This window comes from Amblyomma maculatum, chromosome 2, assembly GCF_055883805.1.
Source record: "Amblyomma maculatum isolate TAMU_Amacu chromosome 2, ASM5588380v1, whole genome shotgun sequence".
NCBI classification, from domain to species: Eukaryota; Metazoa; Arthropoda; class Arachnida; order Ixodida; family Ixodidae; genus Amblyomma; species Amblyomma maculatum.
The window spans coordinates 178,820,762-178,836,965 of NC_139345.1; the positions used below are offsets into that span (position 1 = coordinate 178,820,762).

Genomic DNA, 16,204 nt, shown 5'->3' on the forward strand with positions numbered 1-16,204 from the left:
AAGGGATCATTTGAAGGAAATCACTCAGAGGTCAGGATGATTGTTCAGTTACCGTATCGCAAGCTTATTCATTCTGTTCTGCACTGTTGATGTAATAAAGCCCAGCAAATAACTTTACAGCTCTATACATTGCTGTTAGGCGACGGCACTAGGCACGGAATCTTATAGCTTTCCGCCTTTCGGCCTTACACCGCCTTAAACACGGTGTAAGGCCGCGGTGGCCCTTTATTGTTTCGGCGCGCGCGCCGCATAAAATGGCGATGGAATGGCGATGGAAGCTTCGAGAACGCGACGCGACCGATTACGTACTCTAGGCCACCGCGCTGCGCCTCCTCACCCTCGTCGTCATGGGCGGAGTCACGCGTGCATTCCCCCGCACGGTCCCGGCCCTCCTCCTCGCTTCGCGCGAGAGGGCCGCGCGTGCTGTCCACGTTCCAGTAAATTCGAGACCTCTCCAGAGGGCCGAGGGGGGAGGCATAGCTTTGGCACTGATAAGCTGTTTTCCGTTCCTCCTCCGCGCCTAGAAGCTTCTGCGCTGGCTATTTAAGAGCGCGCCGCGCAGCCATCGACGGTTCTGGTTCTGATTTCAGTTTGATCCTCGCTCGGAGAAGATAGCGTAGCAGGCAGGTCCCGACTGAGAACTCGTAAAAAGAGCGATGCGCTCAATTTGCAGTTAGTCTTTTGCCCAGTCTCGTTTGTAAAGTGTGTCGTCTCACTGCCTCGTGTAAACAAGTCTTCTGTATCTTGTGTTTGTGTCGTATGAAGTTAATTTTCGTTTTGTTACTGCAACTACATTGTCCTACGTCTCTGTGTGTTTGTGTGTGAACCGCACGTCGCCTGCCGAATCGAGGAGCACCTTGCAGAGGTGTGGAAGATTTCAAGAACGAGAAGAACCTGACCTTTTACTCACGGCCTCCTTTTGGCGGTTTAGAAATGCTGTCACGTGCTTGTGATAACACCAGTGGCAGCAGACAAGCGGTCTGATGGGTTTCCTAGTGGAGGAAATTATCGCTTTATTGGCCTGAATAACACCCCCAAAGAACCAAATAACTCAGCGTCGGAAAAAAGCAGCAAACGTGCTCGGCAATGGCCGCAAAGCACAATGCCTGCGGGTGCGGGCAAAGGTAAATTTAAAGCCTACGCAGGCTTTTGCGATAAGGAGCAGCAATCGTATACGACAATTTTGCACAAAGTAGAAGCGAATGCGCGCGGCCACAGACATTCGAGCCAAAGGAGTCCCGGACTGAGGGCCCGAACAAGCCCTGCTCGAACATAACCCATTTTCGTCTCATACTACCATTACTGTGGATCTTTTCTATTGAGATATTCCAGTTTTTGGCCTTTGTGGTTTTTACCTGTCGTTTAATGATCTTTATTTCTCCGTCCTGCCTCCTTACATGCATAGTGGTAAGCTTTCTGGTCGTTTTCCGCCACTGTGAATCGATGCGTTAGGTGTGTGTATTGTTTGTATTGGAAGCGCAACCGTCGATGCTGTTTGTCTTTGTGGCTGCTGGCCACCTCTTGCTTGAGCTGAGGGAAGATATTGAAGAGTGTGCAAATCGCAGATGTGTGGTAATACATGAAAGGTATAACGCTGATAAGCGGTTCTACGCACCTACTTCGTATTTGATGAACTATTCAAATCGGTCATATTTTTTTTTTTACGATACCTATCTTTCTCTAGTGAAGAAGCGCAACAGCACAAGGCCAGAGGAAGAAAAGGACAAACACAGCCCTGAACTGACAACAAATATTTATTCCGGATGCTATTAGCATATATATATATACTTTAGCACAATAGAAAAAAACAAAGAAGCAGAGAGGAGCGGAAAGAATCAACCCAGTCGTTATGCGCATGCAACCGCATCGCGTGTACAAAGATTATTTGATATCAAATAGTTATGCTCTTTCAACGAGATGGCTATGGAAGGGGTGCCGATACAATTATCAACCCAGCTTCATGATTTCAGATGCTTCGATAATCTCTCGTGTAAGTTTATCCTTGTGCTTGGTAACTACTTGGCTGTTTTTGAAAACTAGAAAACATAAACAATCACGACAGTGAATACTTATGTGGCAGGCCGCGTTCTTAATGTTATTTCCATGCTCCATGTATGCACCACCACACGTCAACCGGACTGAATACACCACGTTTTCTTGGCATGATACACACTTCATCTTGTGGTTTTTCTTGCATTCGTGACCAGATTCTGATCTTTTAACTGGGCCATTTACCCTCGCACACAAGCCACTCAGTCTCACAGGAGCCGAAAAAACATCAACTCCACCCTTTTCACCTATTCTGTTCAAATTGTGGGATACAACATGGACATGGGGTATTACTGCCAGATTTTTTTGTTTGGAATGAGGGACAGCGTTGCCCCCCCCTCCCTTTTTTTAGCTCTTTCAAAATATCTTATGCTACTGACGCCAGAATATGAAGGGGGTATTTTGCATCTGCTAGTCTATCAACCTGATTAGAGAATATATAATCAATCTTGTGTGAACAGGATTTTTTCATGGCATTTTTAAAGCATAACGCCACAATATCTCTTTTCACGAGCTTCGAATGGGCTGAGCTATACGAAAGTAAGGGCTTTTTACTCCTAGCTTCAAATGCCCAGTATACATGGAAGTCTGTAAAATGTAAGGTCAAGTCAAGGAACTTAATGTGATCGTTACAGCCACTTCATGCATAATTTCCAGCGGCGAATGCACTTCCCAAAATATCGCGCACAAGTCGTCACTTCTGCAGCGAACCTAGCCGGGTCACAGTCTAATAAAACAAGGTAATCATCTACATATCGGAACACTCTTGCAACTGTAGAGCTCATGAGCGAATGCTCGAGTGCCCGGTCAAGCTTGGCAAGAAAAATGTCACTTAGTACTGGGGCGATGCAAGATCCTATGCAGATCCCATTCTTTTGAATAAAAACAGCGCCTTCCCATTCTGCATAGGTTGCCTGAAGGTACACTTGCAGCAGGTCTAAAAAGCTTTCTGCAGAAATGCTACAGGAATTCTGAAATGCTACCGCTGCGTAGTCGTCAATTGCTTCACTAATGCACTTTAACAGCTTGTGAGGGATAAAACTGTATAGGTCTTTTACGTCAATGGAAAATGCGCGGAGTGGTTTGGCCTGACCAGTTTTTAGAAATTCAATTACATCGTTTGACTTCTTTACCTGATAAGGGTCGTCAATAGTTAGGTAAGCTAGGTTATTTTGTAAAAACTTCCCCGGGCTCTTCTGCAACGTGCCTTTCTCTGAAACGATCACACGTAATGGCACGTCTACTTTGTGCGTTTTCGCGCTAAACAACATGTCGAGGCTAGGTTTTTCGACCTTGTCAATAGAGGATAAAAGCGCCTTTAAATGTAGCTGTTTGCACAACTGTTTTACCTTTAATTTTGGTTTTGCAAGGCAAGCTCTTCTGCATTCTTTGAAGAGTGAGCAGACCGCATCACTTGCTCTTTGCTTTAAGCAATCCTTTGAAAGTAAAGCAAAACCCCTTCTTTGTCTGCAGTCAACAATGCTAGAGCGTTTTCGCGCAGGTACCTAACAGTCTTATCTATTGGCAAATCTATTCCACGTACTCTCGAGTGCAGCACAACATCAATTCCTTCCCAAACGCACCTACTGGCATCTGATTCATCAGGTCGTCGTGACACGCGCCTTACCTTTGCCAGTAGTTCCGGTGGCCTCATCTTAGGCTCAACAGCAAAGTTCAGGCCAAGGCATAGGACTCGTTGAACTTCCTCCGGAATGTAAACTCCATCGACATTGTGCAGTTGGTTGAGCGTCCCTCCAGGTTTTCTTGGTACAAGCTCTCGGAGGGATGCAGCCCTTGTGAAGAAGCTGCTGTCACATGAACTAGGTGGTGCTGTTGATGATGCGGCTAATTCCGTGTCACTGCCGTATCCAAACACCTGGCTCGTTGCGGAACTGTAGAAGAAGCTTTAGATGATCCTTGCATAGCCTCACTTTTCGTTGTCATTCGGTCCTTAGAAATTTGCACATCCTTATGCCGTGGCTAACGGAGTGCAAAAAGCCTCCAAACAACACCAGCACTTCAGGAGGAAGAATCCGCTTTCGAATGCAAAAACCAAGCGTTCGCGATTTGCATGAAGCATTAGCAATAGCTGGAATGAAACGTGATGGTTCAACAACAGAAGACGAATAAATAGAGCCCCCTTGTACAAGAAATAAAGTTGTACAACAAGAACGGGTGGGCGAGTTGGTCTGACATATCTTGTGCAGCAGAGCGACAGCACAAGGCCAGAGGAAGAAAGGGACAAACACAGCGCTGAACTGACAACAAATATTTATTCCGGATGCTATTAGCATATATATACTTTAGCACAATAGAAAAAAACAAAGAAACAGCGAGGAGCGGAAAGAATCAACCCAGTCACTATGCGCATGCAACCGCTTCGCGTGTACAGCGATTATTCGATATCAAATAGTTATGCACTTTCAACGAGATGGCTACGGAATGGGTGCTGATACAATTATCACCCAGCTTCATGATTTCAGATGCTTCTATAATCTCTCGTGTAAGTTCATCCTTGTGCTTGGTAACTACTTGGCTGTTTTTGAAAACTGGAGAACATAAACAATCACGACAGTGAATACCTATGTAGCGGGCCGCGTTCTTAACGTTATTTCCATGCTCCCTAAGTCAATCATTTATACAACGGCCAGTTTGGCCAATGTATGAACCACCACACGTCAACGGGACTGAATACACCACGTTTTCTTGGCATGACACATACTTGTGGTTTTCCTTGCATTCGTGACCAGATTCTGATCTTTTATCTGCGCCATTTACCCTCGCACACAAGCCACTCACTCTCACAGAGCCGAAAAAACATCAACTCCACCCTTTTTACCTATTCTCTTCAAATTGTGGGATGCAACATGCACATTGGGTATTACTGCCAGATTTTTTTGTTTGGAATGAGGGACAGCGTTGCACCCCGCCCCCCTTTTTATAGCTTTTTCAAAATACCTTCTGCCACTGACGCCAGAATATGGAGGGGGTATTTTTGCATTTGCTAGTCTATCAACCTGATTAGAGAAACTATAATCAATCTTGTGTGAACAGGATTTTTCATGGCATTTTGAAAGCATGACGCCACAATGCCTCTTTTCACGAGCTTCGAATGGGCTGAGCTATACGGAAGTAAGGGCTTTTTACTCCTAGGTTCAAAATGCCCAGCATGCATGGAAGTCTGTGAAATATAAGGACAGATCAAGGAACGTAATATGATCGTTCTCAGCCACTTCATGCATAATTTCCAGCGGCGAAAGCACTTCACAATATATCGCGCACAAGTTCACTTCTGAAGCGAACCTAGCCGGGTCACAGTCTTGTAAAATAAGGTAATCATCTATATATCGGAACACTCTTGCAACTGTAGAGCTCATGAGCGAATGCTCGAGTGCCTGGTCAAGCTTGGCGCAAAAAATGTCACTTAGCACTGGGGTGATGCCATTGCACTGCTTCACTAGATATGTCAGACCGACTCGCCCACCAGTTCTTGTACCTATGCTTCGTTTATCCGTACTCCGAGGTACCTATTTTCTGCCAGTCTTGGTATCTCGCTGCCTTGTATTGTCAGCGTTTTATCACTGAAATCGTTCAATACCATTAGACCCGTATTATTGCGCCAAACGTAAAACCGACTGCATCTACCTCGTATTAGCATATATTAACCAATGCTTATAACTCTTCCTGGCTATTGGGAATAGAAAAATGTCGTTCGCATATATCAGCCACGGAAGCGATTGTTGCAAGTTCGCTCCACCTAGCTGATACGAGAGATTAAAACTAAGGTTGCTTTATTGCAGACTCTTTTCCATGTACTTCATATAAATCACGAACAGCGGACATTCTTGGCTTAGGCCTTTGCATTCTCAGATAGTAGACGTACAGCCTTTGTCAAAAGTGTAGAGCCCAGGGGGTCTGTTTCTGAGCCATGTAGTGGCGCTGATTTAGCATAGCGGAGGTCAGCCCCATTGGAGATGGTAGGACTGTGACGAATTCGGCGCACATCTTTATCAAGTCGGCGCAGCGCGAGGCCCGTGCGGCGCCGCATGGAGAGAAAAGCCTCCTCCCCCGCGCGAGAGAGCGCGTAGCTTTGTACGCGTCGCCGTCGTCGTCTTTCTCATCACCCGGCGATGAAGCTGACTCATCAGTCTGGCATATGCCAAAAAACTCCAGAACGTTCTACGGGTCTTGGCCAATGACGACGCGCGGCTCGACAGGAGGAGAAGGGAGCGCTCTAACTAGCGAAGCTAAAGGCCCAACTCCATAGGCCCTCGAAGCGCGCGTCCTGCGCGCTTGGAGGCCCGCGCGTCGGCCAGAGGAAGTCTGCGCATGCGCGACGCGTCGGCCACAGCCGAGCGCGTTCACAACGCTCGGATCCGACAGTGCCAGATATTCGGCGCGCGCGCTACGTGCGGCAGCGCGCGCCTTATTTCCGGCGTGCAAGCATCGACCAATCAGCGGGCGTCCTGCTTCTGTGTCTTCCGGAGCTGGTCTGGCGCGTCTTCCAAGCATATTTTGAGCAACATGGCGGATCGCCACCTCAATGGAAGCTCGTCGTCTTTCTTTAGCAGCCAAATGAATGAGGTGAATAACGAGCTGCTCATCGCCGCCATCGAACAACGGGGACCGCTATGGCTTGCGGGCCCCGCACTTCACAAAAACCAGCTTGTAACAGCGGCTTTATGGAAAGAGGTGGCCGCGGAACTTTTGCCGGGGCTCCCACGTGAAGGTAAGATACTGAACCTGCTCGTTCGTTATTCATGTCGCGCACATAAACAAAAATTGATGTGTATGTTCTCGTGTTTTCATCGCAGAAGCCATAAAAATGATTCAAAAGCGTTGGAAGAGTCTACGAGACAAGTTCCGCCGACTATTTATGGCAGAGCAAGACAGTAAGAAAAGCGGCGCCGGAGCTGACGATGTCGGCGGGAGCGCAATCATGTGGCCCTATTACACCCTGATGATGTTTTTAAGGGACACGATGGAGTGCAGACCGTAAGTCGATAAATTTTTTTCGCTGCTATCGAAGTAATGGGAATGATATGTCACTGCAGAGAAAGCAGGTAGCCCGTTTGTTTTGTCTGTGACAACGGCGCTGTACTAGCTTCCCTACGAGCACTGTGCTTGACCATTATTTGTGTAGCTACAGCAATGTGTGCCGAACTGTGGTCTGAAGAAATGACTCCTGCAGTTTTAGTGTTTTGCATCCGTTGCCCGCTGGCGAAAGCTCTAGCTCTCTAAACAAGCCTGGCTATGTGTGAATGCTTCCCACCTCAAAGGAAAAATATTTCATTGTTTGGGCTGCTTGTGCAGTGCGTCATTCAATAGCCGTTGTAGAGCGAAATGATGTACACACTTATAATTTTGGGAAGCGATGCCTATTTTCAAATTATTTATTTAGGTAACAGCTGTCAGAAATTAAGTTAGGCGAGGTAGTATAAAGCGATGAGTGTTTGTGAATTGTCAATAAATGCCTAGGGGAATGCAGTGAAACAGTGCTTCAAATCCTAGATAGTAGCGTGCATTCAACAACCTACAGCGCTGCGCAATAATATGATTCTTTTTTTCATATATCCAGTGAGGTGAAAAGAAGTTTAATTACATATTAACACCAGCAGCAATATGAACTTTGATGAGCACGTCACATATCTGAAAAACTTGACAACAGGTCTCCTATATATGCATGTTAAGGGGCATATACTGAACAAGGAATCAAATAAGTATCCCTGCAGAACATTTTCATATTACGCGTCAGTGCTTGCAGCTTATTTTTTGGCACTGCAAATGTTTTGTTTGCTTGTGCTACATGACATGTTCAAAATGGAAACAGCATTGCAGTGATGATATAACGAATATAATACATTCTGAATTGCACACCACGTATACTAAAAAAAAAAGTCCACATGCGCAGTGTCCACATAAAACCAAATCTGGTGCATAATGCATATATTCGCTTCCTAAAGGAACAACACAGAAAACAATATGAAATACAATACCATATACACGGAAGCTACATTTTAACCTATAAATCAAGTAGAAAACTTTTGTAATGCACAGAGTATTAAAAAAAAAGTCCACATGTGCAGTGTCCACATAAAACCAAATCTGGTGCATGATACATATATTCGCTTCGTAAAGGAACAACACAGAAAACAATATGTAAGACAAAGCCATATACACGGCAGCTACATTTTAACCTATGAGTGAAGTACAAAACTTTTGTAATGCACTCAGAGTATTAAAAAAAAAGTGCACATGTGCAGTGTCCATAAAAAACCAAATCTGATGCATAATACATATATTCACTTCGTAAAGAAATGACACAGAAAAGAATATGAAAGACAAAGCCATTACACGGCAGCTACATTTTAACCTATGAGTGAAGTACAAAACTTTTGTAATGCACACACAAAGTATTCGGTTCACAAGTCGCATTGATTCTTCTAGTAATTTCATTCATATACAGTAACTTAACTGTACCACAAGGCTAAAAGCAGACAGTTTACCTTTGTTTTTGACTAGTGCGCTTGAATGAAATGTCTGGCATATGCAAATCACAGAAATTCCTTAATTCTGCACAACTGAGGGCTTGATGCTCACTTTGAATCATGACTAGTTACCAACAAACACATCATAAGTTGTTTTCTTGCTACACTAATACACTCTAATATGCTTTCACTCTAATGCACAAAATTCTTTCGGGTTAGGTAATGAGATAGCAAGTATACTCTGTTTACCTTAGCGCATACACACTGTATGTTGAAATTCATATACCCCGTTTCCTACCCACATGCATTTGAAAGTAAACACTTCAGGACAGGTTTCAAATTGACAATTTTAAAACGACAGTTTGTATCAGATGGAAATACATCAACACAGTGCAGCAAACATTTTGAAGACCCAGCTCATGGTGTGCATACATATTCTTGTTTGCAGGACCTCTGGAAACTTCACAAAAAGGGCACGCAAACACTGCCCTGCTGTCCAGGTAGAGCTAAGCAGTCTAGAGGAGTGCAGTCAACAAAGCATACTGCTAGTAACAGACGACAGGGAACAGTTTGAAGATGTGCCATCACTGTTGGAAGGCACATCACCCACCAGCCATCACACGTCAACAACTGACTCATCGTCAGCATCACGGCAGTTCCAGGACTCCACATCCCGTGAATGTGTGGAGTTGCTGGAACGTGTGGCGTCACAAGTTCCCGAAGCTTCACAAGTGTCCGAAGCGTCACAAGTGCCCGAAGCGTCACAAGTGCCCGAAGCGTCACAATGGGACGAAGCATCACAGGAAGCACTGGCATCACAGGGAGCACCAGCATCACGGGCACCATCGACATCTGCATATGGAAAACGTAAAAAGAGAGCAGCATTAGATGAAAATTCGATTCTCGCTCAAGTTGCAAACGTCACTAATGTGCTGCGATCTCCCGATGAATACGACGAATGTGATTTATTCGGGATGACCATTGCAAAGATGATAAAAAGGGTTCCCCGAGAGTACCAAAATGGCCTACGGATAAAACTGCTCGAAGTGTTCGACCTGTTCCCAGCTCAATAGAAGTGATGTGTGTTTGTTCGGTCAAACTTGTGAAGCTTATGATATGTAATGGTTTAGTTCAATCGCACATTCTGTATTGTCATCTTTTCTGGGGCACCACCACAGCTCAAAGTAACTCGAGCGTTTGGAGGTACCCAATATGTACTCTTGCTGTAAATATAGCTTACCTTCATTGGCATGAATGGCACTGCTGCTGGTTCACTCGCTGCAAGGCTTTCTCCTTGGAGATACCTGCAGCTGCTCCCCCTGCCAGGGAACCTCTCCAGCCTTGCTGCAAAAGTATGCAGCAAACAGATTCCGGGCAGCAGAAGCACTGGCATGGTAATTTCGTGCCTGTGTCGCTTCCAGTGGGAAGAAGTGAGGCTGTGCATCATTGGCCAGCACCGCTTGGATGCCTTGCCGCCAGTGACCCGACACAACGTTTCCAAAGCTGTCTTCCCTATCCGCAAAGTTTTCTGATCTTGGATTGCGAACAGTGAGGAAGTTGTGCAGCATACAGGCAGCCTTCACGACATAGTCCACATTCTCTGGCAGCAGGGCAATGATTTTAACAGAATACGCCATCTGGCCGCGGTGATCCCGAATGCATTTTCGGCACATCGTCTGTAAAATGAAATACACATCCTTGGAAACAAAGAAGGTTAAAGGTTTCTTTACCTCTTTTGCAAGCTTCTTGTTTTCAGTATTTTATCAAGCCTAATAAAATAGCATGAGGTCATACCTTGCTCTACTTAGTCGGTAGTTAAATACTCTTATTTCATCCTCAAGGTGCCTGGCAGGATATGGCCGCATGAAATCTTTTCTCAACTGAAAAGCTTCATCGCCGACAAAGACGTATGGAGCTGTCAGGCTGGTTCCAGGCAGTCGCCCAACTTCAGGAATATCAAGCGTTCCATTTGTCAGTGCTATTCCGAAATCCCTCTTCTTAAATGTACCGCCATCACTATTTCTTCCCTCTGCACCCACATCAAATAGCACATATTTGCAGTTGCTATCCACAATCGCCATGAGCACTATTGAGTAGGTGCCCTGAAATGGGAAAGTACAGCACAATAAGCATATGTGCCACCTCAATACATTCGTCACAAATGCTTAAGCTTAATGTGCCCCTTAATGTGTGAAAGACTGCAATCGCCTTCCTACTCTCATCACAACCATCACTAATTTTTCTTTATTTCAGTCTGCCGTGAGCAATGTAGACCATGCAAATTTTCATTAGTACTGTATAAGTTTTGCTTTGATTTCTGTGTTCACCTCAGAGTACCACGTATTTATAAACTTTCTGCGAAAATCATGCTTACATATTGTTTAATGATGCACTGTAATACTTTTTGTTGTCTGAATTAATACTTGTGCAGTATTATGCATTTCGTAACTATGTTGCCCTTTTATTATATATTACTTGTATGCTTTTTTGTTGTGCATATTTTGTATTCTTGTACTGCACCCCCTCCCCTCTGCAATGTTCCTACCTTAAGGGCAACAATAAATAAAAAAAATTAGAGCACTGCAGAATCTGCATTGGAGTAATGCGAAAGCACGGGTGCTGCGGTTGGTTGCTCCTGGTTTCTTAATTCACTTCTTGTCTACTCATTTTAGTCTTTGGTACTTTCAAATTGCGCGTCAATTCCTTCCTATGCCATTTTTGGCTCTACTTCCAGTTGCGTGTCATCACATCCTCTACATCACATTATTTCACTTCTTGTTTACCCATTTTAGTCTGGCATTTTCAAATTGCGCACCAATCCCTTGCTATGCCCTTTTTCGGCTCAGTGCAGTGCCACTCATAACATACGGGAAGGAGGTTAACCTGGGTATTCTACAGTCCATTTAGCTGTGCTGTAAATTTGAATGCGCCTAGCTTCAGTGTGGTCATAAACAAATATGAAATCATTTTCTCAGATCGAAGTTTCTTGCATGACAGACTTTGCAGATTTTCTGTGATGTACAGTGTGCGCACCAAGTTGTGCTTTTCTCAGGCTCTAAGTGCCACAACCTAACTTAAATGTCAGAAATGCAGCTCTTTGTGGCACTCAAGTATGACTGCTCACATTCAATGCTCCCATGTGAAACCATTCATTCAGTGTCAGATAATGTTGATGAAAATTAACTAACATGTAAGGCTGACTTTATCACGGCGATAATGCTATGTACATAGTGGATGTCTATAATACACCTAACTTTACCTTATAATTGAAGTATCTGCTCCCTGAATTGGGGGGGGGGCGCAAACAATGGCCACATGCTTTTTATCTACTGCCCCCAAGCAGTTGGGAAATTGCCAGCGTGCGGCAAACTCTTCTCCAATTCTTTTCCAATCTTCTTCTGAGGGCATCTGGAAGCAATGAGCAGTAGCATCGTGACTGAAAAGGTTGAACTCTTATGAAGGCAAACATAAAGTGGCGCTTTTGCTGCAATAAAATTTAAATACCTATTTGGCTCATTTTTTTCACTTACACTCCTTAATGACTGTTTGTCACGAAATCGGCGCACATATTCATCAAGTCGGCACGGCGCGAGGCCCGCGCGGCGTCGCGTGGAAAGCATGTAGAGAAAAGCTCCCTTCCCCGCGCGGGAGAGCGCGTAGCTTTGTACGCGTTGCCGTCACCCTCTTTCCCATTGCCCGGGGAAGACGGTGATTCACCGGACTGGAATCAGCCAGAAAAATCGAGAATCTTCTATGGGACCTAGCCAATGACGACGCGCGGCTCGACGGGAGGAGAAGTGGGAGCTATAACCAGCGAAGCTATGTGTGTGTGCGCGCTAGCTTTGGCGCATGTTAACAAACAGACGCGGCGCGCCCTATTTAAAGCGACCGCGCCGCTTGTTGAGTCAGTCATTCAGTTCGTCAAGTGTTTTGCGACGTGCTCGCGCTTCGGCTGGACTCCCGGGGATCACCCGCTGCTGGCAAGCCCACGGACTTTCAAGGGAGCGGCGCTCGTCTCGTATGGCGGCCACATCGTGACTCTTGAGGCGTCGGACTGCAACAGTGCCCGGTGAACAATTTGGTGTTTGTTTATGTACTCTCTCGTGTTTCATCTGTTGTAAAGCCTCTATGTTATTGGATACCTGTGTAATTGCATGCTTAGCGTTTGTTATTCTGTGAACCTCTCGTCTGTGCATTTCAAGTGATCTTGTGTGTTCCTTTGTATCGTCTCTTGCTGTGCATAAATTGTGTTTTGTTTGTTACTTCTGACTCCGATCCTTTCTCTGGTTTGAACCGGCGACCGCTGGGCACCAAACGACCACCCCCTTCTGTCACCACAAGGTAGTTGAATTCCGGCTGAGCTTGCCACGCAGGTCGAGGGCATCTCCTTTGCGACCGGAACAGCTACCCCCACTCACTCTAAGGGTGTCTGGGAGTGTGCGCACCGTTAAGGGCGCATCGTTAATAATACCCCCTTAATTATTAACGGGTGACAATTAATCTGGCGTCCGCGACAGGACGTTTGGTGCATTCAAGCTCAGAGGACGGAGAACGAGTTGGAAGAGTTTACGAAGAGGTCGTAAACTGTGTAGCAGCAGAGCGATAGCGAGAGGTAGTGCCGCGCGGAAGCGTTTAGGCGAGGTTCGCTAAGCAGACTTAAGGCTGCGCCCAAACAGTTCGTGCTTCAGAGATGAATCTGAAAGAGTTGATTGAGGCTGGCACCCAGCTGGGGTTGTCCGGTGCCGAACTGCGGAAATGGGTTAGCCAGAGAGAAAAAGAGGAAAAAGAGAGGGAAAAAGAAGAGAGAGACAGAGAAGAAAAGGAACGAGAGAGGGCTCGAAAGGAAGCCGAGGAAGAAAGAGAGAGAGCAGAAAAAGAACGAGAGAGGGCTCGAAAGGAAGCCGAGGAAGAAAGAGAAAGAGCAGAAAAAGAACGAGAGAGGGCTCGAAAGGAAGCCGAGGAAGAAAGAGAGAAGGCTCGAAAGGAGCGGGAAGAGGAATTTCAGCGAGAAAAGGAATTACTTACTATGAAACTTCAGCTCCAAAACTCGGGGAACAACAGCGGTTTAGCTGAAGTGCATAGCGCCAGTGAAGGACATAGCAGCTTGCAGATAGACGCAAGTAAACTGATTCCGAAATACGATGAGAGAAGAGACGATCTCGACGCGTTCCTCTTGCGTTTTGAAAGGATCGCCATAAATGCAAATTGGACAGACAGTGAATGTGCTACCATCTTGAGCACTTGCCTTAGCGGCGAAGCATTAAGTGTGTTTGGAAGACTTCCTCCTGAGGATGCAGGCAGCTATCACAAAGTGAAAACTGCATTACTTAAAAGGTTTAGATTTACGACGGATGGGTTTCGAGAGAAGTTCAGGACTGGAAAACCTATGGACGGTGAAACGGCAACACAGTATGTTGCGCGACTGAGTCATTATTTCGACCGTTGGACTGAACTCTCAAAAATTAAACTAGAATATGGCGCACTTCGCGAACTTCTAATTAAGGAGCAATTCCTGGGCAGCTGTCACCCTGGTCTGTCGCTTTATTTAAAAGAAAGAAAGGCGCATACATTGGATGAAATGATGGAGCTCGCAGACCAGTATTTGGAAGCCCAGGGAGGCGAAAATTTGAGCAAAATTGTAAATTTGGAAACCCCTCGAAAGCCCGAATTCCGACAGACACAACCTATTGTAAAGTCACCCCCGAGGTGCTATCTCTGCGGACAACTAGGCCACATCGCACCTAACTGCCGTAAACTCGTAACCAACAATCCATCCTCGTGTTGGAAATGCGGACAGAAGGGCCACAAAGCGATGTCGTGTCCCGACGCTGACAAGGCAGCTCCGCAGGCAGCATGCGCGAGGACTCTGTCAGAGTCGGAATGTCGCCTGGAGGAAGAAGATGCCGATGGCTTTGTTGAGCTTAAGAACGGCAGGAAAGTCCGCGTGGTGCACAACCTAGAGGAGGAGGAAGCAGAGAAGGTTATTAATCGGAAGGACAAGAAAATCCGGGTGGTGAACGCCGTAGTACATGCACAACCTGGATCTGCGGTGAATCGGATGCCGGTTTCGAGGGGAAAGATAAAAGGAAAATCAGTTTCTGTGCTACGAGATACAGGTAGCAGTGCCGTAATCGTTAGACGCAGTTTGATTCATGAGAATGATCTAACTGGCAAGAAATGCCCTGTGAGGCTAATTGACGGCTCCATTAAATTGCTACCTGAGGCAAAATTGGAAGTGCAGACGCCATACTATTCTGGAAAACTGACAGCCCTGTGCATGGAACGCCCTATCTACGATTTGGTGTTGGGAAATATCAAGGGCGCAACATTTCCTGAGCATCCTGATCAAGGTCCTGCGCCTGTGCGCTGCAAGGAATCTAAAAAGAAAAAGGCAAGGCGAGGAAAGCAAGGCCATGAGAAGCCGGAAGAAAAGACTCGAGACATGAAGAAACAAAAGGAAGCACCTCAGGAGGAAACCGAAAAGAAAGAGGCAACACAGGCATTTAAATCAGGGATGCCTAGGCTGTCGTTGATGCAGGTGGCCCAAGGGTTCGTCCTACTTATGGGGGCGTTACTTGGGATATGTCACCTTCAGCGGAAGGAATACCGGTGCCTAGGAAAGAACACTATTACAGTGATTCTTTTTGTTGGTCTGTGCGCGTTGGCACAGGTTCCCGTGTATCCGTCGGCGCTACTGATTGTAGGGGCAATTATCGGCACACATTGGTTGTGTGATTTGCAAGAGGATAAGTCCTGCCTCAGGGAATTTTCAGTAGCCCGATCGGAGAACATAGAAGCGTCTCAAATGCGAGAGACTAGAGCGAAGGCAGAATCCCTGGCGGACAGAGGCGTATCACGCACTGATCGCGGGTTAGAATTACGCTCGGAAATTTAGGTTTGTGCGCTTCGCATTTGAAGAGCTGTGTGTTGTTGATTCCTATGTGTATCCGACAACAGTGTGGTGCTATGTTTGTGAACATCATGGCATTGATGTGTGAATTTTGTAATGTGTTATGGCAGTTGTGAAATTTGTGCAATGTGTGGACATTTGCCCCATATATTTGTGAGCGCATGCATGTGCGCGCGATGTTCGTGGTTGTTGTGAATATTGTGGGACAATATTCTTTAAGGGAGGGGCAGTGTCACGAAATCGGCGCACATATTCATCAAGTCGGCACGGCGCGAGGCCCGCGCGGCGTCGCGTGGAAAGCATGTAGAGAAAAGCTCCCTTCCCCGCGCGGGAGAGCGCGTAGCTTTGTACGCGTTGCCGTCACCCTCTTTCCCATTGCCCGGGGAAGACGGTGATTCACCGGACTGGAATCAGCCAGAAAAATCGAGAATCTTCTATGGGACCTAGCCAATGACGACGCGCGGCTCGACGGGAGGAGAAGTGGGAGCTATAACCAGCGAAGCTATGTGTGTGTGCGCGCTAGCTTTGGCGCATGTTAAGAAACAGACGCGGCGCGCCCTATTTAAAGCGACCGCGCCGCTTGTTGAGTCAGTCATTCAGTTCGTCAAGTGTTTTGCGACGTGCTCGCGCTTCGGCTGGACTCCCGGGGATCACCCGCTGCTGGCAAGCCCACGGACTTTCAAGGGAGCGGCGCTCGTCTCGTATGGCGGCCACATCGTGACTCTTGAGGCGTCGGACTGCAACAGTGCCCGGTGAA

At 46.3% G+C, this 16,204-nt stretch overlaps 1 protein-coding gene across 1 annotated transcript; it reads left to right on the forward strand.

The window, feature by feature from the left end:
- Positions 1 to 6,922: 6,922 nt before the first annotated feature.
- Positions 6,923 to 9,704, forward strand: LOC146200518 (uncharacterized). Its single transcript, XM_084592955.1, has 2 exons — positions 6,923 to 7,044; positions 8,986 to 9,704. Exons 1-2 carry the CDS (start codon positions 6,926 to 6,928, stop codon positions 9,608 to 9,610), a joined length of 744 nt encoding a protein of 247 aa, XP_084449081.1. The 5' UTR covers positions 6,923 to 6,925; the 3' UTR covers positions 9,611 to 9,704.
- The last annotated feature ends 6,500 nt before the right edge of the window (positions 9,705 to 16,204 follow it).

Coding starts and splice junctions, on each gene's coding strand:
- LOC146200518 (XM_084592955.1), top strand. CDS start 6,926: ATGGCAGAGCAAGACAGTAAGAAAAGCGGCGCCGGAGCTGACGATGTC. Junction 7,045..8,985: donor GACACGATGGAGTGCAGACC/GTAAGTCGATAA, acceptor TCTTGTTTGCAG/GACCTCTGGAAACTTCACAA.